This window comes from Humulus lupulus, chromosome 8, assembly GCF_963169125.1.
Source record: "Humulus lupulus chromosome 8, drHumLupu1.1, whole genome shotgun sequence".
Classification (NCBI taxonomy): domain Eukaryota; kingdom Viridiplantae; phylum Streptophyta; class Magnoliopsida; order Rosales; family Cannabaceae; genus Humulus; species Humulus lupulus.
In genome coordinates this window covers 12,364,134-12,389,866 of record NC_084800.1, presented here as the reverse complement: position 1 = coordinate 12,389,866, position 25,733 = coordinate 12,364,134, and the positions used below count along the sequence as shown (strand labels likewise).

Sequence of the window (25,733 nt, the reverse complement as noted above, 5' to 3'; positions counted from 1 at the left end):
AAGCACATAAAATCAAAATCGGGCACCTCTACTCAGTCGGAATCAATGGGGGACGAAGCTCAAGTCGAAATGGCACAAGCCGAAGATGTTCATGCCCTTAGAGCGAATGGGGATGTGGTAGGAGTTGTACCGTGGTCGAAGAAGACACCCGCAACGCTCGCCTGGGTTCTTGATATGCGATGGAGAAGACGCCGAGCTATGTGGCTGTGCATCTGGAGAATGAGCCGAGCAGCGCCGACTGGAGCTGCGTGGCCGGATTCTTGTGCCTGGAACGGTGGGCGTGCTTCGCCGAAGTGGTGTGCCAGGGGCGGTGGTGATCGGATTGGAGGTTGCGGCTGGGGACTTGGTGAAGAAGAGAACGTGACAAATCCCTAAAATCGGACACAACCTTTTGTTTCTTTATTATTATTTTTTTCTTTTATTTTTTCTTTTTATATATTTAATAAAAAATATAAATATATCTTTATTTTTTAAAATTTAATAATTTAACTCAATCGGATTGTGCCACATGTACCCTGTATACCTCTAATGGCTCAGGGACTAACAGCTATACCAAAACATTAACGGTAAGCATTATTACAGCCAAATTTTTTACATAAACATTTAAGTGCAACAAACTTAACTACAAAGTAATTATTAACACAAATATCCCTAATGATTATTTGATATTTAATATTTTAATTTTTCCAACAAAACATGAGTTGCCAATCATATTAGCAATACAATACAATAATACTTATTAAATAACTGCACCCCAACTTGCTCACAAGGAGTACCCTAATCAATTCTCTTAAAGATTAGCAAAACCAGTACTCATCCAAATTTTATTATATAATATTACAAAATTTTAAGCTTTCTGAGTACTCATCACACTTTTTGTATTGAGAAAAAGACAACCAAAAGACTATAAAAAGAAGTGTATGAAAACCGTGGGAATGGACTGAATGAATCATTGCTACACCGGTCCTACATTGAACAAAACAACAGTGAGTCAGAGTGAGACATGGCAAGTGTGGGGTTAGCAGCCATAGCGTTTCTGTGGTTTTTTTCTTTATTCATTATTAACCCTTCAGTCTCCGGCGTCATCCAACTACGGCTGCTGGAAAAACACGTGGCCTTCTTCGTCTTCGGCGATTCACTGTACGATCCCGGTAACAATAATTACATCAACACTACTGCTGACTACCAAGCCAACTTCTGTCCTTATGGCAAGACGTTTTTTCATTTTCCCACCGGTAGATTCTCCGATGGTCGTCTAATCCCTGATTTTATCAGTAAGATTTTTATAAAAATGTGTATATATCAATACATCACTTTATTTAGCAGATGGGTTTCTAAAAAAATTATTTGTTTTTCTTTATATTATTACTATTATTTTTAGGTCAATATGCCGGCCGTCCCTTGATCCCCCCGTATTTAAAGCCTGGGGTTACCAACTATGCTTATGGGGTGAACTTTGCCTCTGGTGGGGCTGGAGTTCTTGTTGAGAGTCACCGTGGTTTTGTAAGTACTCTTAATTTATCAAGCAAATTATGTCTTCTTAAGCTTGATTATGATGGGGGGTTTTTAGGTGGTAGACCTTCAAACTCAACTAAGGTATTTCAAGAAAGTGGAGAAGCGGTTGTGTCAAAAACTAGGCCCTGCAAAAGCCAAGAAATTGATCTCTGCAGCTGTTTACTTGTTTAGCGCGGGAGGCAACGATTACATTTCCCGTTTTACAGCTGACTCCACTGTTTTCGACAAGCAATATAAGAAAGAATACGTTGGCATGGTGTTAGGCAATTTGACCCAAGTTCTTCAAGTAAGCCCTTTCTTTAATTAACTCACTGAATTCATGATTCTATTTCTGATAGTGGGTTATGGTTAATAAGTTTGATGCATATTTTTAATCAGGAAATTTACAAAACCGGAGGAAGGAAATTTGCGTTTGTAAGTGTGCCACCATTGGGTTGTCTTCCAGGGATAAAAGTGCTTAAACCAGAAAACAAGGGTGCCTGCTATGATGAAATTACATCTCTGGCTAAACTACACAACATACAACTTCCTAAAGTCCTAAGAAAGATACAGAGTGAACACAAAGATTTCAACTACACAATGTATGATTTGTTTACTTCTATAAGTGAAAGAATTGATGACCCTTCCAAATATGGTAAAGCTCCTATATTACATAATTATACTATATATATATATATGACTTGTTTCTTCCTTTTATTGGTGAGTACATTCATCAGTTAATGGTTTTCTTTTATCCTTTTTTGGGAAAAGGTTTCAAGGATGCTAGTATGGGATGTTGTGGCGGTGGTTTGTACAGAGGAGTTTACAGCTGTGGTGGGAAGAGAGGAGAAACAGAGTTTGAGTTGTGTGATAACGTTGGTGATTACTTCTTCTTTGATTCTGTTCATCCATCTGAAAAAGCATACAAGCAACTATCACAGATGTTTTGGAGTGGGGGCCCTGATGTCACGTGCCCTTACAATCTCGAACAATTTTTTGAATTTTAGTGGATCTGCAGATGACCATTGTGCATTATATATTCAGCTGCAGCATGTACGAAGAGTTTTAAGTGTTTTTCTAGTAGCTCTTCCATCAAACCAACGAAACACTAGGCCTCTTCAGAGACATGGAGCATAGTTTTAGAATTTCTATGTATGCACGTGGTCTTAGCTTCTATAAATGAATATCACTCATAATATATACCACACTTTTCTCTTGTAAAAAAATAAAATAATGAAAATAAGTGGTTTTATTTCAATTTAATTGAGCCATTCTTCACAATGACTTTATAAATATCCAGCTTTAGCGTACAAAGCCGAATTATAATATTTATCAACAAAAAAAAATTATGCTAAAGGATGTACTGTCACAGAATGAGCAAAAATCAAATATGTAGTCGCCTAAAGTCTCTCTATTGGAGGCAATATGACTTAGGATTACTATTATGAAATTGTGGTTTAACATAATTCAGTTCTGAATTATAATGTATCTGATTATAACATGTAATATTTTCAAAAAAAAAAGTAGATAATATATAATGTATTCATTTTCCTTCCAAATTTGTTAGAAAAATATTAGAAAATCTCTAAATAATTGATGCACTGCTATATTGCATTTTAAAAAGAAAAATGCTCAGATGGTGCTATACACCGTCAAATTTCGTAGCATGGGTACATAGCAGTAAATATATTCTTATAATTACAATGCTACAACAACAAAAAAATATTCAAGAGATATTGATGAATTTCAGTTTTATATATATTAATTTGTATCTTAAAATGTTATTTTATATCAAAACACAATGCCAAAGGATTTGTACAATTTTGTGCCAAATTTAGTATAATATCTATAGCACAATTATAAATATTGAAACATATATTACAGTCTTGTTTTTTTTATCTTCGAAACATTTATGTGATTTAATTTATAATCAATACAAACTAATTTATATTATTATAAAATTTTAAATTGATTCTGTATAAACTTATATATATTATGTATAGAATTACAGTTGAACTCATTGCTTTTTTATTTGTAAATGGGACCGAGTTTGAGTAGGACTACCGCATTTAGTAAAATTATATGACTACCAAAAAGTCATGCAAAACACTCCTGTTAAAATGATATGTGATATTAAAGATTAGTAAAACCAGAAGTGCGTATAAGGAACCATGTAGACTGAAAAATTAATAAATAATTACTAATATTGTGTTTTAAAAAACAAAATAAAAACTAAAGAATTCTTATCTAGTTCAAAATGAGGAAAAAAAATGATCCAGGACCTAGATGTGAAGAGATAAAAATAATACTGTGAGAAAGATTAAGAAGTCGTGAATACTTTGAGAATAAAGATGAATGAGCAATTGGACAAAATAAGAAAGAAAGATCAAATGGAAGAAGAAAAAAAAAAGAATTTTAGGCAAACTGCCAAAATTGGCACATTTATTACAAAATTATTATTAGAGGGGTATTTTAACTATTTTACTATTTGATGTTTACTTATATAATATTTGTTAAGTTTAATATTTATAAAAATATTATTTGCTTTAATGACACATATCAATCACTTTCCTACCTATCAATCTCTTTTTCTCTTTCTTCTTTTCCTCCATGTCCTTCTCTCTTTTCTTCTTCCTCCTTTAATACGTTTTTTCTCTTCTTCTTCCTCCATTTCCTCACTGCCCAAGCTTCACCTGCTCTTCATCATCACTTCAGTCTCCCCGTCGCAACACTCCAGCTACTTCCAGCCCATTTTCTCCGTCGCCGATAGCTTCCAGCCATTTTTCTCCATTGCCGACATTACCCACTATGTAATTTTGTATTTTCTTTTTGTTGATTTTTGGTTGATTTTGTTTTTTTACTCATTTAGTTGTTGTGTATATTATTATCTTGCTGCTTTTTATTTTTTTGTTACCTTATTTTTTGGTTTATTTTGTTATATTTTCGTATAAGTTAGTGCATTTTTTCACAATGCATGCAATATGTTTGGTGTAATGCTTGAATGATTGAGATTTGGTTGTTTAGTACCAGTTTTTATAATTCTTTTGGTGTGTTTATTTTTTATTTTTATTAAGTGTTATTTTAGGGTTTTGTGTTGGGTTTTTTTTTTTTTTTTTTGGTGTTTAGGTTGTGTTTGACTCTTTTAGGGTTTGTCTGAGCAAGAAAATAAGCAAGTATCTATTGAATATTATTTATGTTTAAAGGTTTATTCTGTTTTGTTGGTTTTTTTATTAGTAATATGTTGTTTTTCTATTGTTCTGTAATGATTGTGGTATTTTTGTAGCGTCATTTGCTGAGTATTTTGTCGATGAAGCAATTTGAAATATGGACAGTGATAGTGAAGCTCCAATCAAACCCAAAGGTAAATGGAGGGTTTTGGAGTAGGAAAAATGATCATGCATATCAAAGTAATCAAGCCTGCAACAACAAGAAAGCAACACAGGAGCTGTTGTTTTTATGTTTTTGACATATGTTCATTTATTTCAAATTATAGACATCTTTATTTTTATATTTAGTTTAATTCGTTGCTATATCACAATTCTGGATTATTGTCAAATTTTTAATTTTAGTTTGTATCAATGTTGGACATCACATTTCATCAAAAATTAAGAATTCTCTGAGCTTTTGTTTTGGCAAAATGTTGTTTGTAATTTATGATATCAACATTGTAATAATAAAACTTTCGTACTGATTTTAGTTTTGCCAACATTACATCAACACCAAAGCAACACAACATAAACTGGTAAAAGAAAAAATTCATTACTAACAACTTTACAACAACACAATAGCAACACAACTTTGATACATTGTTGATTCTATATAGTAGAAAAAGAGAATGGGTGACTTGTTTTTGTATCCATTATACTCACATAAGAGATACTATGGAATCAATTTATTTTATTTTCAACTACAAGTAAATAATGAGATTGTCGTCATCAATTATTTTTCGGAGTGGGTAGCGTTATTTTGACTTGTTATTGTAGTTGAAGTTTTGTTGTTTTTCGTGTTGCTTTGTAGTTGTTGATGCAACTTTTGTATGAGGTATTTGTACTTGCAGTGTTTTGGGATCGATTTTCCATTATCTTCAAAATTGGTATCGATTTCATTATTTGAGATGTGCATAAATTAAAGTTTTGTAGGATGTCAACATTGTCATTTTCAGGTTTATATAAGTTTAAGTGACAACAACGCCATGACAACAAGCAAATAACTGAACAACAACAGAGGTTAAATTAATATTTTAAAATACCTTACTTGTTTTTAATATACTGCTTAGGTTTTTCAATTCAGTATTTTCCCTTCTAGATCTACAAAATTAATGAGACAGAAACTACACTATAGGAAGAAATATCATTAAAATATGAGAATCAAACAAAGAGCAACCAAATTTGATGAATAAATTAAACTAACCACACACTAATCAACCTCATAATTTTTTTTAATGATTTCGTTTCGAAATATTTGGGCAACTTTAAATCAACGATTTTTCTGTTCACGTAAATAGTATTTTTGTGGATCTTCTCTCATCAGCGTTAATGGAGGTCTTCCATTAATCTTCTCTTGCTGCTATTCATAGAGATCTCCCCTCGTTGGTCGCTGCCATGGCTGATTAACGAAGAAAACTACTCACCGTCATTCATGGTTTTGCAGTGGTTGTTTAACGAAGTTGAAGCTAGCTGGCACCATGGGTCGCCTGAGAAGGTGGGGTTCTTGCTGCTTGCAAAGAAGAGAGCAAGTAGTATTTTTGAAGAAAAAAAAATTGTGTTGTACAAAAGTTGTTTTTGCTGTGTATCAGTAAGAAAGTTGTTTTTTTTAATGGTATTTGGATATTTTAGAAAAATCCCCCAAAAAAATTACCATAACGTAAAAATAACTAAAAAGAATTATTATAAAATTTGAAGTAGGATCTAAATCTAAAGCCACATCTATTTAATTAAAAAAATACCATCTATAAAAAGTTAATCATTATAAAAAAAATACAATATCCAATTTCATCAAACAAAGTTGATTTTTTTTTTATTATTTCAAGTTTTCTTAGTACTCATCCTACTTTTGCATTGTGAAAAAGACAGCCAGAAAGACTATAAAAATAAGTATAACCATGGGAATGGACTCTGAATGAATCATAGCTATGTATCCTCACCGGTTCTACATTACATTTTAAAGCGTTTTAAACAAAACAAAACAGCAGTGACTCGGATTGAGACATGGCAAGAGTGGCCTTTGCAGGCATGACGTTTCTATGGTTTGTTTCTTTACTCGTTCTTAAGCCTGCAGTCTCCGGCGTCACTCACAGAAGGCTTCCGGGGAAACACGTGGCCCTCTTCGTCTTCGGCGATTCACTATTCGATCCCGGTAACAACAATTACATTAACACCACCCCTGAATACCAAGCCAACTTCCGTCCTTATGGGAAGACTTTTCTACGTTTTCCCCCCGGTAGATTCTCCGATGGTCGTCTAATCCCTGATTTTATCAGTAAGATTTATACAAAATGTGTAGATATCAATACATCTCTTTATTTAACAGAAGGGTTTCTAAATTTTTTTTATCCGTTTTTCTTTTTATTATTATTACCTAGGTGAATATGCCAAACTTCCCATGATTCCCCCATATTTAAAGCCTGGAGTTTCCAACTATGCATATGGGGTGAACTTTGCGTCTGGTGGGGCTGGAGCTCTTATTGAGAGTCACCAAGGTTTTGTAAGTAGTCTTATTACTTTATCATGCAAATTATTATGTCTTCTTAAGCTTGAATTGAATATCACAAGTTAAAATGTTATGAATCCTCTGTTTTGGTACTTATCTGCTTTAATCTAACTTAACTAATGTTTTATTATAATATGGCTTTTAGGTGGTAGACCTTCAAACTCAACTACGGTATTTCAAGAAAGTAAAGAAACGGTTGAATCAAACACTAGGCCCTGAAAAAGCCAAGACGTTGATCTCTACAGCTGTTTACTTGTTTAGCGTGGGAGGCAACGATTACATTTCCCGTTTTACAGCTGACTCCACCATTTTCGACAATCACTACAAGAAAGAAAGCGTTGGCATGGTGTTAGGCAATTTGACCCAAGTTCTTCAAGTAATGAATAGTATATATAATAGGGCCCTTTCTTTAACTCATTGAATTGGTGATTCTATTTCTGAAAGTGGGTTATGGCTATTGAGTTGATGCATGTTTTTAATCAGGAAATATACAATACAGGAGGAAGGAAATTTGGGTTTGTAAATATCCCACCAATGGGTTGTCTTCCAGGGATAAAAATGCTTAAACCAGAAAATAATGGTGGCTGCTATGATGAAGTTACATCTATGGCTAAACTACACAACATACTACTTCCTAAAGTCCTAAGAAAGATACAGACTGAACTTACAGGTTTCAATTACACAACATTTGATATTTTTACTTCTGCGAGTAAAAGAATTGACGACCCTTTAAAATATGGTAATGCTCCTATATCACATAAATATACTACAATCGGTTGCTTCCTTTGTTGTTGTACTGATTGGTGAACAAATTCATTAGTTCATGTTTTTCTTTTATCCTTTTTTGTGAAAGGTTTCAAAGATGCTAGTATGGGATGTTGTGGCAGTGGTCCGTACAGAGGAGTTTATAGCTGCGGTGGGAAGAGAGGAGAGACAGAGTTTGAGTTGTGTGATAACGTTGGTGATTACTTCTTCTTTGATTCTATTCATCCATCTGAAAAGGCATCAAAGCAACTATCGCAGATGTTTTGGAGTGGGGGCCCTGATGTCGCATGGCCTTACAATCTTAAACAATTTTTTGAATTTTAATTAATGGATCTGAAGACGATCATTGTGCATTCAGCTGCATGTATGAAGAGTTTTAGGGCATGTTTTTCATCAGGAAAACATTGAGTATAGTCATAAAATGAGAATAAAATGATTGTTAAGTGCGTGATGTCATTCAGAGGGTTTATTTTATTTTAGGACTGTGTTAGGTTGAATTTAAAATTGCTTATTATTATTTAAAATATTAAAATAAATAACTTTAACACTAGTGTTGGGTAATCTTCTAACAAAAATTATGGATATTTATCACTTGTGTGATTTTATTTTATTTTTTTAAATGAAGGACATATCTTATTTTGAATTAATCGGAATACAATTATAAATAGAACGAGGGATGTCTTTCATTCAATAAAATTTATTGTCTAGCCTAATCTAAGGGCTTGCTAGTCAATTCATCGGTCATAATATAAAAATTGAAACCAAAACATAAGAAAGAGATGTACTAGAATTTAGAACTTATCCGTGAAGTCTCCATAGTTGAGAATGTCATCATTAGATCTAGTTTGTTTATTAGGCCAATAATATATTTGAACCACAAACCAACAAAAATAAGTAATTTCTTGAAAAGAATTAAAAACAAGTATTTTGGATTTTTAGAATATCTATATATATTTAGGGAAGAAGAATCTTAGACAAGAGGAACTAAATATTATTGTAATAAAATAAAACTTATCTTTGACGTCCTTCAATATAAAAGTGTCGTCATTAGCTTGAGAAGGCACAAAAGTAGCCTAAGCCACTCAAAAAATTTCTAAACCGCACCAAACCAAACCATGAACACCCCTAACAAGGAGGAACACCATTGTAACATTCTAAAATTCCTAATTAGAATTAGGGCTTGGATTAGCGTGCCGAAAGGGCACGCTGAGCAAATATGTGGATATGTTAATATATAATTAAGTATATATGTGAATTATATGAGTTATCTTATGATATGACTAATTATGTATGTGTTACATGTATTAAATATGCTTAAAGACTTGCTTGTGACAAAAAATGACATTTTCATAATTTTGACTCGTTGAGAGTATAGTTGTAATTTTATATGCTATGTACTTGAGACCACATTATTATGAGGGTATAATTGTGATATTCGGCATGAGTCGATCATTTTGAGCAATTTAGCGAAAAAGTCACAACGAGAATTTATTTCTTGCTTGGGGTGAACCAAAGGGTATTTTGGTAATTTTTACATATTTTGAGAATTAATGGATTATGAAATATTATTGGAGAGAATATTTGTATTTGAAAGATTAGAGAATTTAATTGGGAAATATAAGTATAATTTTAAGTTTAGTAGGAAGTGAGGCAAATGACTAAAATACATTTTGGGTATAGCTTTAAGGTTAAGTGAGGCAAGGGGTAAAGAAGTCATTTGACCCATTTGGTAGAGGAATTGGTTAACACTAGTGCAGCTCACGTTCTCTCTCTTTTTGGCCATCTCTCAAGAGCTCACTCAAGGACCACAATCAAACTAGGAACTAATTTATTGGGAATTTGGGAGGATTTGGGCATCAAGTTGGGATTAGCAACTGCTAGGGGATTTGGGGAGGATTTGGGCATTGAGTTGGGATTAGCAACTGCTAGGGGATCATCCTTTGGCATCAAAGAATTCGGATTCATAATTCTGAGGTAAGTTCTTTGATTGTCTTTTTTTCATTTCTTTGGTGTGTTCTTGAGTTTTAAATGTGGTGATTTCTAAATTTAAGTTTGGGTGGTTTTGGAAGATCTAAATGGGTGTTTAGAGGAGTAGGAATTGTTTACAACTTGCTGGGAAATTTGAATATCATTGGCGCTGTGAATTTAGTTGGGATTCTCGGTTTTGGAGGGGGAGAGCTTGTGTTCAAAGCTCAAAGTGGCAAATTTTGATGTTTTAGATGCTTTGAGGATGTTTTAATGTTGCCTTGGAGTTATATATAATATTGGTTTATGACTGTTTTTATATAAAAAAAATCAAATGGAAAACATCTTGGGACCGAGTTTTGGGTTGGAATTGCATGGAAAAGTTGTAACTTCCGAATTGGGGAAGAACACATTGTTTCTGGGTTCATTTTGGGTTTCTAGGGACCTAACGCAACCGCGCTAGTGTCCCCGAATTAGTAGGATTATGAATTTGATTTGGGGTTTCAAGACATGTGGCGTGATTGCGTTGGGCAGGGCACAACCGCGCCAGTGCCCTAGAAACCCCAAAATTTGTGTGGACGCAACCGTGCCAAGTGCCCCGAAATATTAATTTTCTAAAATTTGGGAATAAGGCTTGGGGTCTCGGGAATCTGATTTGGGGGCCCACTTGGGGCTCGGGGATATTTCTAGTGCCCCGTTAACTAGAAATAGCAGTTCTAAGAGTTAGGGTTTGGATTGGAACTTGGGATCTAAATTTTCTAAAAGTTGTACCAAACTCGCCCTAATGCATATGTAAAATTTATGACTATTAAAAAATCATGCGAAACACTAGTATTAAAATGATATGGGATATTTTAAGATTTGTAAAATCGATGTATAAATATATATATTTAAGTTTAAGTTATTTTTAAAATCTATAGTTAAATATAAAATTATTATCTTAAATATAAAAATATTCAATTAAAATTAAACGAAAAAAGATAAAAACCCATTAAAAATAAAAATTTCTGTTGTTTACATGCTTTTTATACAAAAGAGATATATTACTATTATATTCTTTAACTTAGGAACTAAAATCCCATCTTTTTAATAACAAAAATTATTTAAAATAATAAGGGATAATTGCGGCATAAGTACTCAATGTGTGGGTTTTGTACGCGGCATAGACCCAATATTTATTTTTAGTGGCAAAAGTACCCAAAGTCAGTAAAACTGTAATTTCGTCAGTCTACTCCGTTAAACAGACACGTGTCACGTTTTTATTGGTCCAAATCATAATTATTTTTAAAATATTATTGAGTTGGACCAATCACGAAGTGACACGTGTTGGTCCAGTCATCACGAAACGGAACCTAACGGAGGAGGTTGACGGAATTACAGTTTTACTGACTTTGGGTACTTTTGCCACTAAAAATAAACATTGGGTCTATGCCGCGTACAAAGCTCAAACATTGGGTACTTATGCCGCAAATACCCCAAATAATAACTTAAATACCGTTTCCTCCCGACAAAAAAAATCATTTCCCTATAAAAAAATTAAAAAATAATATCCAATTTCATCAAACAAAGTTGATTTTTTTTGTAACTTTTTTTAAATTTTCTTAGTACTCATCCTAATTTTTGTATTGAGAAAAAGACAGCCAGAAAGACTATAAAAAGAAATGTAACCATGGGAATGGACTCTGAATGAATCCTAGCTATCCTCACAGGTCCTACGTTACATTTTACAGCGTTTTAAACAAAACAGCAGTGACTCAGATTGAGACATGGCAAGTGTGGGGTTTGCAGCCATAACGTTTCTCTGGTTTGTTTCTTTATCCTTACTCATTTGTAGGCCTGCAGTCTCCGGCGTCACTCATATACGGCTGCCGGGGAAACATGTGGCCCTCTTCGTCTTCGGCGATTCACTATACGATCCCGGTAACAACAATTACATCAACACCACTCCTGAATACCAAGCCAACTTCCGTCCTTATGGAAAGACTTATTTACGTTTTCCCTCCGGTAGATTCTCCGATGGTCGTCTAATCCCTGATTTTATCAGTAAGATTTCTATAAAAATGTGTGTATATCAATACATCACTTTATTTGGCAGATAGGTTTCTAAGTTTCTTTATCTGTTTTTCTTTTTATTATTATTACTATTTGTAGGTGAATATGCCGACCTTCCCTTGATTCCCCCATATTTAAAACCTGGGGTTTCCAACTATGCATATGGGGTCAACTTTGCTTCTGGTGGGGCTGGAGCTCTTATTGAGAGTCATCAAGGTTTTGTAAGTAGTCTTATTACTTTATCAAGCAAATTATTAAGTCCTCTTAAGCTTAATCATCATGAGTTTAAATCCTCTGCTTTGGTACTTCCTTGCTGTAACTTAACTGATGTTATTGTATATGGGTTATAGGTGGTAGACCTTCAAACTCAAGTAAGCTATTTTAAGAAAGTAAAGAAACGGTTGTGTCAAACACTAGGCCCTGCAAAAGCCGAGACATTGATCTCTACGGCTGTTTACTTGTTTAGCGTGGGAGGCAACGATTATATGTCCCGTTATACAGCTGACTCCACCATCTTAGACAAGCACCATAAGAAAGAAACCGTTGGCGTGGTGTTAGGCAATTTGACCCAAGTTCTTCAAGTAATGAATAGTATATATAATATGGCCCTTTCTTTAACTCATTGAATTGGTGATTCTATTTCTGAAAGTGGGTTATGGCTAATGAGTTGATGCATGTTTTTAATCAGGAAATATACAATACAGGAGGAAGGAAATTTGGGTTTGTAAATATCCCACCAATGGGTTGTCTTCCAGGGATAAAAATGCTTAAACCAGAAAATAATGGTGCCTGCTATGATGAATTTACATCTCTGGCTAAACTACACAACATACTACTCCCTAAAGTCCTAAGAAAGATACATAGTGAACTTCAAGGTTTCAACTACACAACGTTTGATTTTTTTACTTCTGTGAGTAAAATAATTGACCACCCTTCAAAATATGGTAATGCTCCTATATTACAAAAATATAATATAATTGGTTTATTCCATTGTTTTTGTACTTGTTGGTGAATCAATTCATTGGTTTATGTTTTTCTTTTATCCATTTTTGTGGAAGGTTTCAAGGATGCTAGTATGGGATGTTGTGGCAGCGGTCCGTACAGAGGAGTTTATAGCTGTGGTGGGAAGAGAGGAGAGACAGAGTTTGAGCTGTGTGATAATGTTGGTGATTACTTCTTCTTTGATTCTCTTCATCCATCGGAAAAGGCATGCAAGCAACTATCAAAGATGTTTTGGAGTGGGGGCCCTGATGTCACCTGGCCTTACAATCTTGAACAATTTTTTGAATTTTAATGGGTTCGAAGACTATCATTGTGCATTCAACTGCATGTGTGAAGAGTTTTAGGGTGTTTTCCATCTGGAAAACATTGACTACAGTCATAAATTGAGAATAAAATGATTGTTAAGTTAAGTGCATCATGAAATTGTCACAATAATATGGACCCTTGATTTAACAACAAGATTAATGCTATAAGACTCGAAATGGTGTTTGGCATAAATAGTTGAATTTAAAAGATTCAAACAATTAACTTTAACCAATCATAAGTCCATTTTAAGTAGTATTGGGCACATGTAATGCTTATGAATGATCTAACAAATTTGTGGGTATTGTTTCACTTGTGTGATTATGTTACCTTTTAGAATGGGAGACATGCCGATAATCCGCCGGTTCTAAGATGTTATAGGCCAATCATATTTTTTAATTAATATTTAATATATTATATAATATGATAATATTTTAAACTTCTTTTATATATATATAAAATGGTGTATTTTAAAAAATTTTAACTTTTCTTTTTGGTTGGAGCTTGGAGGTTTGACTCAGACATGCTTATACTCATGGTCAGGTCTATGATAAAAAAGTAAAAATTAAAACGGTTAGAAATAACACAAAATTGAATACCTCGTTTAAAAAATATATTCAAATAAAAACAAGACTTCACTTTCTCTTTTCTTTTTCTCTCTTATTTAGCAAAAATGTACCAGTAAGTTTTGAAAAAAAAAATCCATAAATGTATGCCACTTTTCTACAAAGAAATTTATATTATTTTAGGTCTTTGTGTTTTATCTTAATTCCACAATAAACTTTTATTTTTTTAAAAAAATATTTTTAGACCATTTATTTCGTAAAATAGTTTAAAATAATTCTCTAAATCTGATTTCAGATAAAATATCTACAAATATAACCTTATAAAATTGATGTATTATAAATTTACATATTTTTCGAGTTAATGATCCTGTAAATAAAGCTCAACAAAATATTGGGTTGAAAAATGTATTTTTTTAAAAGATAGTACATCATGGAGGCAGTAGGCAGATGCAGGTGAAGTGATTAAAGATCTTTCCTTAAATAAACTCCCTCAGTTCAATTCTATTGCAAGGTAGTAAGAAGGAAGGTTAATTTTCCTGCGAATATTTTGACCAAATGGTCTCGTCAGTTTGTCACAATGGCATATGACCAGGCAAGCCTCCCATGTGGTGGCCAGTATTTTTTGCAGACTATCATAGTCGATGTTTATTCAGCAAATTATATAAATAAAGAATATTGTTGTGTCTTCAAACTCAATGAAATGAAATCTCTATGGGCCCACATACATTTCAGGTGAATTCTTCTCATTCCTGTAATACAACCAAAATGTTCATAAATATAATAGAAAGTGTTAGCCTTCGTTTCTGGCAATTAATGCCAAAATTTAACTTGTTTTATTAATTGGTTTTGGCAGTACATTTTAGAGAGCAATGTATACAAGGCTAATGATACCAATTTATATATGTATATCTATCCCTAAAGAAGTGGTATTGGTCCCAAAGAAAGAATAGGTATTCCTTCAGTATCAACGATAAAGCGAACACCAATACCCAATGGCCAACTCTCTTGGGTCATCGTCGAAAGGGTCCTATAGAACCCAACTCCATAATTGTCCTTGAAACCTCGTCGGGAAACGACTTATTGGTCTTCAATTCCAAATGGGTCAGCTCCAAATATAATCGAAATCAAGCATTTGATAATTCTGAATCGAATTTTGTGAAATGCGTTTGTTGTTTAGACATTGAAATGGGATTTGGAAATGGGTATAGAGCAATGAAGTGAGGGGGTGGAGTGAGTTTGGAGAAGGATTTCAAGAATACACTCTTGAATTTTGGATTATTTAGTTAAATTTTGTTCTGAATATTTTGATGGAACAGCCTTTGTGGGTCGAAAATCAAACAGAAAGAGAGAAGAGTAATGAAAAGAAAACAGTAACTATTTGTACGAGGAGGGGGTTGAAAGGTGGAGTCTGGAGTAGATGAAGATGATGATGATAATTGTAAACCGAACAAAAGAGACTAATTGAGTTTTTTTTAAGTAATTAATGGAGTTTTAATTATAATTTTTCAAGAAAAAAAATACTATATATAAAAATATAGTTACGGATAAAAATCGTATAAAAGAAACAATTAATTGAAAACGACATGAATTTACTAATGCGACATCAGACGTAAAAAACGACATCAAAAAAAAAGACAAGAAACTTGAAAAACGACATTAGTTGAGAAAACGAAATGATACTATCATTAGCGACAAAACCGACAGTGAACTTGAAAACGACAAAAATTGAGTAAAACAACATAAATTGTGGAAAAACGACTTTGGGTTTGGAAAAATAACCATAAAAAAACATAAATGTCAAAACAAACAATAAAACTTGAAAATGACATCAATTGAGAGAAACGATGACAAATATTGCAAAAACGACTACAAACATAAAAAACGACATAAATTGAGAACACAACAACAAATTTAAAATAGTGGATAAGTGTGTATCTATATGTGTTACTGTTCTTAATTTCTAATCACTTCATTGTGTTTGAGCTAATAGTAACCATTGAGACTTTTCAGCTTCTTTGTGTTCCACTCTCAAATACTTTATATTTATTTTGTCATTTCTCCTAAACACTTAAACAATATGTGTATGTATATATAAAGAGAAATTTCAGTTTGTATTCTTGATAAATGCTATAATTTAAAAAAAAAATGCAAGTCATATTAAAGATTTCAAAATAATGCTACTTTTTTGCACTTTACCCAAAATACCCTTACCATTTCTCCCCTTACTTTTCACTTCTCATTTCTCTCTTCTCTCTTCTCTCTTCCCTCTCTCTCTCTCTTATTTCACTCTCTCTTAACTCACAACACCACTAATACCACCACCACACTAAATATTGTATTTCCAACGGACCTGGGCATGATTTTTGAGTTTTTCTTATAATTTTTTTCAGATCTGAAACTCTCAAATTTGTAAAAAATCGACCTTGCTCGATGGTGGTTCGATGGTGCTCGATGCCAACTCAATGGGATCTTCAAAATCATGATTTTTCATGAAAAAATGACTTTGCTCGATAGTGGTTCAATGGTAGCTCGATAGCGGCTCGATGATGCTCGATGGTCTTCGATGCAATTCTTGCAAGAGACATAATTTTTCACTCAGGTGTCCGTTTGGGGTGATTTTTTTTTTTATTTTGGGTATTTTTTCAAGATCAACACGTTTGACATATTCATATGCACATTTGTGAAGTGTAACACTTGTAAAAAATACAAAAGTGCAAACATACCTCATGTTTAAGACATCTTTTGGTATATTTTTAAGATTTAAGCTTCCAAAATGTGCATATGAGTATGTTAAACATGTAGATCTTGAAAAAATTACCCAAAATAAAAAAAATCACCCCAAATGGACACCCAAGTGAAAAATTATGTCTCTTGCAAGAATCACATCGTGCACCATTGAGCATCATCGAGCACCATCAAGCCATAATCGAACCACCATCGAGCAAAGTCATTTTTTCATGAACAATCTCGATTTTGAAGGCCCCATCGAGCTGGCATCGAGCACTATCAAGCAACCATTCACTGGGGCCTTCAAGATCGATATTTTAATGAAAAAATGACTTTGCTCGATAATGGTTCGATTATAGCTCGATGGTGCTCAATGCAATTCTTGCAAAAGACATAATTTTTCACCCGGGTGTCCGTTTGGGGTGATTTTTTTTTTTTTTGTATTTTTTAAATATCTACACGTTTGACATGCTCATATGCATATTTGGGAAGTTTAAAACTTGAAAATATACAAAAAGATGTCTTAAACATTAGGTATATTTGCACTTTTGTATTTTTTACAAGTGTTACACTTCACAAATATGCATATGAACATGTCGAACGTGTAGATCTTGAAAAAATCCACAAACGGACACCCGAGTGAAAAAGTATGTCTCTTGCAAGAATTGCATCGAGCACCATCGAGCCACTATCAAGCTATCATCGAACCACCATCGAGCAAAGTCATTTTTTCATGAAAAATTATGATTTTGAAGGCCCCATCGAGCTGGCATCGAGCACCATCGAGCAAGGTCGATTTTCTACAGATTTCAGAGTTTCAAATCTGAAAAAGCTTGCAAAAAAAAACCCCAAAAATCATGCCAAAATCTGTTTGGAATACAATATTTAGTGTGGTGGTGGTGTTGTGAGGTGAGTGAGAGTGAAATAAGAGATAAGAGAGAAATGAGAAGTGAGGAAAAAATAGTAAGGGTATTTTGGGTAAAGTGCCAAAAAATAGTATTATTTTGAGATATTTAATATGCCTAGCATTTGTTTTTAATTATAGCTTTATCAAGCATACAAATTGAAATTTCCCTATATAAATGCACTAAATATAACATTTGGATTTTTGGTGTAGGAGAAATGGTAAAAATTTGTGATATAATTGTTGTGGACATTTGGATGGACCACGGGTACTAACAGAAAGAAAGAAGGAAAATTAGGATTATGAACTTGGGCCTTTTTGGTTGAACTCCAGTGTCATTAAAATTGTAAAATCACCCCAAACATGTGAACTGGTCTCTAACTACACAAGAAAGCAGTTTCTCAAATCCTCAGAAAGTTAAAGGCCCAACTCAAAAGGTTTCATACATTATTCAAGGGATAACCACACAAATACCATTTCCTCACAATTAATACACACTACTACCCTCTATTTCAAAAAAAAAAGAGATTTATACCTTTTTTTTCTTAGAATATTTTACTAAAATAACCTTAACATATAAAAAATATATTAAAAAAATAAATTAATTTTTCTTGAATTAAGATTTCAAATTTATATTTATTTTAAGGTAATATCTACAAAACATTTTTTTCTACATTTAAAAAAATAATTTAAAATGTAAACAAAAATTAAGAATAGCAGCAGTACATGATTTCCTTAAAACTTCAAAAGTGTAAACTAACTGTTTATATTGTATTTAAATTTAAATTAGTAAACAGAATTGTTGAAACTTATATTTAACTTGGTTTGAAATCATAAACAAGTAGTGTACGCTTATGTTTTTGTTTATCATTTGAGTTTTTATATTGAAAATTAATCACATTCATTGGAATAAAAATTCAAAAAAATATTTATGTTTAAATTTGAAATTGCAAACAAGTATTTTCATTATCATGGATTTTATACTTATGGAGAAAGCAATTTTTTATTTACTTACAACAAAATTGAAAACAAAAAGTTTACTATTTACTATTTATTTTAATGAAATTGTAAACAATGAATTTACAATTTAGTAAAATAAAAATAAAATATAGGGAAAATTACATAAAATACTAATTTTCATTAAAAATTACATTTTTACGGACAAACATTTTTTTTCTTTCAATTTTATGGTTTTAAGAAATTTTTTATATTTTTACAGTTTTGTCTTTTTTCTTTTTTTGTGTTGTTTTCAAGTTGTTTTCACGTTGTTTTTAGGTTTTTTTTTTTATGTTTAGTTGGTACAGTGAGTTGTTTTCAAGTTGATTTTTAGTTATTTTTCCTTAAAACCGTATTTTCGTAATTATGAAACTTTGAAAATTGTATTTTTGAAAACTTGAGTGCATATTTTTTTTAAAAAAAAATAGGAACCGTAAAAAAGTAAAACAAAAAACAAAAAAAAAATGTGTGTTTGAAAAAAAAACCTCTAAAATATATATGTGTCTATATCTTGTAGAGGCAGTAAAAAATTTTATATAACAAAAAGGTAATTAATGAGTTTATTCTTTAATTATTTAAATAAAATTGTATGTAATGAGCTTATTTTGCAATAATTTATTTAAAAAAATTCTACACATTCTTAATCTTATATTTAAAACTATTAGTATTAATTGATATAGTAAGTTTTTCATTATAATTTTTAGAAAAACATTGAAGAATAATAATAATTTATATTTAAAAGTGTGAACAAATAAATTATATTTATTTGAATAAGATATAAAGAGACTACGAGAGTATAAAAAATTGAGAAATTTGAAAAGAAAAGAAAAATTCTAAAGTGTGAAAGTTTGTAACAATTAAACTATTCAAAAAGGACAATTTTGGAACTTTACTATAATAATTAGGTAGTTGTAATGAAAAGTAAAAAAGTGAGCAATTATATGGAGTGATGTGAAAAAATAGGCATTTTGTGACCATTTCATTCAATGTTCCGTTTTTTTTCAATTCTAATAATATTAATAAAAAATACAATGACCATCAAAATAGTGTAATACTTAAATATCTTATTTTAATATTATTATTTAGGAAAATACTAATTTGGCCCATGTATTTTGCCCGAATACTTGATCGGCCCTCTTGTTTTGCTAAATGACAAATCGGACTATGTGTTTTGTAAAATATAACAAAATATTACCCTGAATCCGATTTTGGTCAAATAATTTTCAATATGACTAAAATATCCTCGAGTTTTTTAAATTATATTTATATAATTTAAAATATTAATCATATATATAATATGATTTAATGTTAAAAATGAAATCCATTAAGAAAGCATAAATTAAGGAATTAAAAAAACTTCAATTAGAAGGTTATACGAATGAATGTTTTTGAATTGGTCGAGTATCCATCATTTTTCTTTGAAAATCCATATTCTAAATCTTCACAATTCAAGATTTTGAATACAAAACTTCAAATCACAATATCTCTGCCTCTTACAAAAGTAATCAGCAAACAAAAATACACATAACGTATACAAAAATATTCAAAATCAAATTTGAGATATGTTCAAAGATCCAAAAATGTGTCGACCATTGTTGTGCCTTTTAGGTTTGGGAGCTTCGACATCGCTGCTCAAGTCTAGAAGCTTGGATCTCGGTCCTTCAACAAAGACATTTTGTTCGGAAGCCTAGAGCTGATGAAGACGTTGTTGAAGCTCCAAAAGCCTAGATATAGGCTTGGGTCTTCAATGGAGATGCTGCAACGAAGCTGCTGCCTTGGGTCTTCAACGGAGTTGTTGTTGCTGCCTTTTGTCTTCAACAGAGTTGCTGCCTTGCATCGACCGTGGAGATGTTGCCTTACACTACTACAAAAAAGATTTTTTTAGGACTAGCATTGCGAGTCTTAAAAAGTTTTTAGGACTCGCAGGGCGCGAGTCATCTATTTAAGAGCCTTAAAAACTGAAGCTTTTTAGGACTCGCAACACGAGTCCTAAAAAATCTGGTTGAGTGCCTTTAATTAAGTTTTTAGGACTCGTGTTGCGAGTCCTAAAAAATCTGATTGAGTGCCTTTAAGTAATTTTTTAGGACTCGCTTTGCATGCCCTTAAAAGTATTTTTTTTAAATGCAGCTATAATTTTCATTTTGATTTAGAAAAAATATATCCCTTTGAGTGTCCAAAATGTATTATTATATATGTTAGATTTCTAAAATTTCAAAAGAAAATACAACAAAATATTTTTTATTAATTACTTAAAAATATAATTTCAATATTTAGTCTACTCAGCTTACAAAATCATATTACATGATAGTTTATACTACAATCAAATTCTATCATCACCAAATATAAAACAAGAAATGTATAATATATTTTTTATTCTAAAAATTTCAACTGCCAATGTTATCTAGTATTGCGCCAAAAAAATACATCTCAATATAGACCTACGCATTATAAAAAAGTTATTTAATTAATAAAAAATTTCTCCACTATGCCGACACCTAATCATGATAATAATTGATCAGCGTAACTCTATACTGATAATTAAAAAATTTAAGTATAAAGAACAACGCCAATAATTAATAATTGTCACCATTAATCAATACCGATATTTTTAAACGGTCACGAAATCCAAATTTTATAATAGTGCACGCACTATAATCTCAAAAGTCAAAAGTATTCATCCTTCGAGAGTTCTTATTTCCTCTCATCAAATAGTCTTTCTTGGTCATAATTTACTCAAGACCTGAAAAATAATATAAATATACAGGTAACTCATCATATTGTTCAAATGGTTTAATATACATGTATATTTTTGTGTGGGGCTATTTGGTTGAGTTATTAGTAAGTAGTATTTAATATTTATAAAATCATTATCTTTATTTTTTTTGAATAAAAGTGTGGACTTTATTAGCAACTATCTTTCAACATTACAGCCAACACAATAGAAGAGATATCATTTCTCAATAGAATACGTTCAGCTACAACAGAGGAAGACTTTACCAAAGCATTGGCAGCCTCATTTGCAGAACGTTTAACAAAATTAACAGAAACAGAAATCAAATCCTTCCAAAGGATTTTACATTCATCTATTATGCTTCCAAAATAAGATGCCATGACAATGTTGCTACGGAGTGCTTGAACAACCAACAAACTGTCAGTCTCAACCACTACATTCTCCCAATTTCTTCTCTTGATCCAACTCAAAGCCTCGCGGACTCCCATCGCTTCACCCAATTCTGGGGTGATAACCCCATTACGACACACTGAAAAGGCCTCCACGAACGCCCCTTCATGATCACGGGCAATGCCAGCAAACCCGTACGATTCCGCCTCCAAGAAATTGGCTGCATCAACATTGATCTTCAAAGTTCCCCTTTTCGGCTTGCTCCACGAAACACACCCATCAGCAGGTGATAAAAAGCTTGGCAAAGGAGCCACATCACGATCTTGAGCCAAAGACCAGGCATTTAGAGTAGTATCAGCCAAAAGCAACACCCCATAGGTTGATCCTTGTTTATTATTCCAAACCCACTCATTCCTTCTCCTCCAAACAGCCCAGCATAACATAAAAAGTTTTGATCTTTGTTCCTCATTGAGACCATCCATACACGATTTCAGCCAAGAAGCAAAAGGTACCGAAGAAGGCTCCAATAAACACAGCCCCAATTTAGACCAACACGGCCACACCCACCTGCAACTCACCAGTGCATGCATAATAGTTTCTCTATTCGATTTGCAAAAAGGGCACAGAAAGTCGATACCCACATGCCTCAGATGAAGCTGGGCATTTGTTGGTAAACATCCCGTAGAAGCTCTCCAAACTAGGTCTTTCACCTTAGGAGGAACCTTAACCTTCCACAAACTTCTCCAAAAATCTTTCTCCTGGGTTGTTGCCTCCCCATTCTTAACCATTTGGAGATTTTTATAGCAGCTTTTCACAGTAAATAAACCCGACGACTCCAAAGCCCAATACCAGTTATCTGTGGGACGATTTGGACGAATTGGGATACTGAGAATGCACCTAGAATCTCTACTGTTGAAGAGATCTTGAATCACCTCCACATCCCAACCGAGTCCATCAGTGCGCAGCAAGGATGACACTTTTGCCCCCAATAACGCAGGGTGAGAAGAAGTGATAAAAGGGTTCTCCTTTTCTTGAAGCCATGGATCCGAAACAATGGCAATTGACTCTCCATTACCCACTCTACACCGGGCCCCACCTTGTACTAAAGCCTTTATCTCCCAAATACTCCTCCAAATATAACTAGGATTGGACCCTAGCTCAGCATTTAAAAAATTCCCAGCTCTATAATAACGTGCTTTGAATATACGCCCCACCAAAGAGTTTGGGTTAACAAGCAACCTCCAACCTTGTTTACATAAGAGAGATCTATTGAAGTCATGGAGATCTCTAAACCCCATACCACCCTTGACTTTGTGGACAGTTAAATTATCCCACTTCTTCCAATGAATTTCCCTCCCCCTACTTGAGGAAGTGTGCCACCAATACCGACACATAATTTTCTCCATTTCATTACATAAACCTAAAGGCAGTAGGAATACATTCATAGCATATGAGGGCAACGCTTGGGCCACAGTTTTGATCAAAATTTCTTTCCCTGCCTTTGATAATAAACGCCCCTCCCATTGCTCAATTTTCTTTCGCATTTTGTCCTTAATGAAACCAAGTAACACAGATTTATTCCTTCCTAGCGTATTTGGGAGCCCCAAATACATACTTGCTGGGCCAGCTTCAGGAATATTGAGATTCATACAAATACCTTGGCGTACTGCAAGGTTGGTGTTTGAGCTAAAGAAAACCGAGGACTTAGCAAAATTGATCTGTTGACCTGAGGCCACCTGGTATAATTTAAGAACTTCCTTTACATGAATCGCCTCCTCTACTGTGGCTTTACAGAACAAATAGCTATCGTCAGCAAACAGCATATGAGATATCGCAGGGGCATCTCTAGCAACTTTACATCCCGTGAGCCTACCATCAGCAACAAATTTTGATATCAAAGCAGAGAATCCTTCTGCACAAATTATAAAAAGATAGGGCGACAGAGGATCACCCTGTCTCAAACCTCTAGATGGAACAATAGGGCCCAACTCCTGCCCAGCAATAGCAATCGAATAGGAGACCGAACTGACACATTTCATAACCAATGACACCCAATGATCACCAAAACCCATCTTTTTCATCATCGCTTCAAGGAAACCCCACTCAATTCTATCATAAGCTTTGCTCATGTCAAGCTTTAAGGCCATGTACCCATCCGTCCCCGTTCCTTTTCTCTTCAGATAGTGCATTACTTCAAAGGCCACCATTATATTGTCAGTAATCAACCTCCCAGGTACAAAAGCGCTCTGAGTTTCTGAAATCACCATATTGAGTACCGTCTTCATTCTATTAGCCATCACCTTCGACACCACCTTATAAACCACATTACAAAGAGCTATAGGTCGAAGATCTCCCATTGAGTCAGGCGCTGACTTCTTAGGAATCAAAACAATATTTGTTTCTGAAAGATGATCTGGAAGAGGCCCAGAAGTAAAGAACTCCTGAACCATATAGATAATATGATCACCCACAATATCCCAGAATTTTTGGTAGAATCCTGGAGAGAAACCATCTGGCCCTGGGGATTTATCAGGGTGCATCTGAAAAAGAGCCTGTTTAACTTCACCTGATTCAATAGGCCTCATAAGATCCATATTTACCTCCTCCGAAATAGAAGCCGAAATACAATCCGTCACACAGTGCCAGTCAGTACTAGAAGCTGAGAACAAATTTTTAAAGTAATCGACCATGATTGAGCCCAAGCCATTATCCCAATCTCGCAACACACCATTCTCATCTTTGAGCGCGACAATTTGATTTCTCCTTCTTCTTTTGTTTGCTGATGCATGGAAGTATTTAGTATTAAGATCCCCCGCCTGAAGCCACAATTGTTTAGATCGTTGACGCCAAAAGACCTCCTGTTGGGCAAGAGCTTCGAACAAATGAGTCTGAGCCTCCTTATATTTCTAAACTGAATAAATATCACGCTGTCCTTGGGTCCATTTCAGAGTGGCTTTACACCGAGCTATGCGCGTTTTAAAAGTTCCAGTAATGTCCCTCCCCCATTCCGCCAAAGAAGTGCTACAACATCTAATCTTCTGAAGCAGAGTATTAGAATGAGGCACCCCCCATCTGTCCTTCACTATCTGTCTGCAAAGAGGATCTCTAGCCCAAGCATTCTCAAATCTAAAACGGTAAGTGTACTCTGTCCTCTTCCTGAAGTCCAGATTCAACCACAAAGGCGCATGATCTGAAGCAGAAGGGCCAATGTTATGAAGTTTCGCAGTTGAGAATAATGATAGCCAGCTTGGTGACACTAAAGCTCTGTCTAAGCGAACCTCCACCCAGTTTTCAGTACCACGACCCCTCTCCCATGTAAATTGATAGCCAATCAGATCCATATCAATCAAATTACAATCAGATATCGCCTCCTGAAAGCCACATATCAAGCCAGAAGGATACGGTCTCCCACCCCTCTTGTCTCTATTAGATAGAACATTATTAAGATCGCCCATCAAGCACCAAGGTAACGAAGATGAACTAGTTAGTTGTCTAAGCCTCCTCCAGGATTCCTCCCTCAAGCTACGGTTTGGTTCCCCATAGAATCCCGTTAGACGGAATTTTGGGTGATCACTCAATTGAAGTTCCATATCAACATGAGAATGCCCATAACTAATTAGAGAGGCGTCCTCCCTATTTCTCCAAAGCATCGCCACTCCACCACTATGGCCCAAACAATCAACCGCGAAGCACCCCTCAAAGCCAAGGATTACTCTAAGCCACTCCACTTTGTCCTTTTTACACAACGTTTCACACAAGAATAAAACTTTGGGTTGCTTTTGACACACCATGTCCTTAAGGAATTGAACCACCCGTGGGTTCCCAAACCCACGGCAATTCCAACAGATAATACTCATAATTCTTGGCGGGTCCCACTTGTGGCACCCGCCCCATGACCGTTTTTTGAAGACCCCTCTCCAGTACTCAGTTGCTCAGCATCATGCATAACCATACTTACACGTACGTGGCTGTCCTCCTCATTTGTTCGGCCCAATACTGTTGCTGGGTCCCGAAGCACCAAAGCAGCTCTTCTCTCCCGAGATAAATCCATTTGCATGGCATCAATTTGGGCCGCATGCAAATCACTTCCCTGGCCCACCAGACGTTGCCATTAGTATTAATCTCTCAG

The 25,733-nt window shown here is 34.0% G+C and overlaps 4 protein-coding genes and 1 long non-coding RNA gene across 5 annotated transcripts; 4 read left to right on the top strand and 1 right to left on the bottom strand.

The window, feature by feature from the left end:
- Positions 1-879: 879 nt before the first annotated feature.
- On the top strand, positions 880-2,752 carry LOC133794599 (GDSL esterase/lipase 1-like). Its single transcript, XM_062231930.1, has 5 exons — positions 880-1,274; positions 1,382-1,503; positions 1,571-1,801; positions 1,894-2,149; positions 2,266-2,752. The coding sequence occupies exons 1-5, from the start codon at positions 1,004-1,006 to the stop codon at positions 2,499-2,501; spliced, it is 1,116 nt and encodes a 371-aa protein (XP_062087914.1). The 5' UTR covers positions 880-1,003; the 3' UTR covers positions 2,502-2,752.
- Positions 2,753-4,075: 1,323 nt separating this feature from the next.
- Positions 4,076-5,117, top strand: LOC133793492 (uncharacterized). Its single transcript, XR_009874853.1, has 2 exons — positions 4,076-4,304; positions 4,778-5,117. It is a non-coding gene; the product is annotated as an uncharacterized LOC133793492 (long non-coding RNA).
- A 1,524-nt stretch (positions 5,118-6,641) lies between these two features.
- On the top strand, positions 6,642-8,518 carry LOC133794598 (GDSL esterase/lipase 1-like). Its single transcript, XM_062231929.1, has 5 exons — positions 6,642-6,972; positions 7,076-7,197; positions 7,349-7,579; positions 7,687-7,942; positions 8,057-8,518. The coding sequence occupies exons 1-5, from the start codon at positions 6,702-6,704 to the stop codon at positions 8,290-8,292; spliced, it is 1,116 nt and encodes a 371-aa protein (XP_062087913.1). The 5' UTR covers positions 6,642-6,701; the 3' UTR covers positions 8,293-8,518.
- A 3,166-nt stretch (positions 8,519-11,684) lies between these two features.
- On the top strand, positions 11,685-13,402 carry LOC133794597 (GDSL esterase/lipase 1-like). The gene is made up of 5 exons (XM_062231928.1): positions 11,685-11,976; positions 12,085-12,206; positions 12,336-12,566; positions 12,674-12,929; positions 13,044-13,402. Exons 1-5 carry the CDS (start codon positions 11,700-11,702, stop codon positions 13,277-13,279), a joined length of 1,122 nt encoding a protein of 373 aa, XP_062087912.1. The 5' UTR covers positions 11,685-11,699; the 3' UTR covers positions 13,280-13,402.
- Positions 13,403-24,510: 11,108 nt separating this feature from the next.
- LOC133795019 (uncharacterized) lies at positions 24,511-25,395 on the bottom strand. The gene has a single exon (XM_062232474.1). The coding sequence runs from the start codon at positions 25,393-25,395 to the stop codon at positions 24,511-24,513; it is 885 nt and encodes a 294-aa protein (XP_062088458.1).
- Positions 25,396-25,733: the final 338 nt, after the last annotated feature.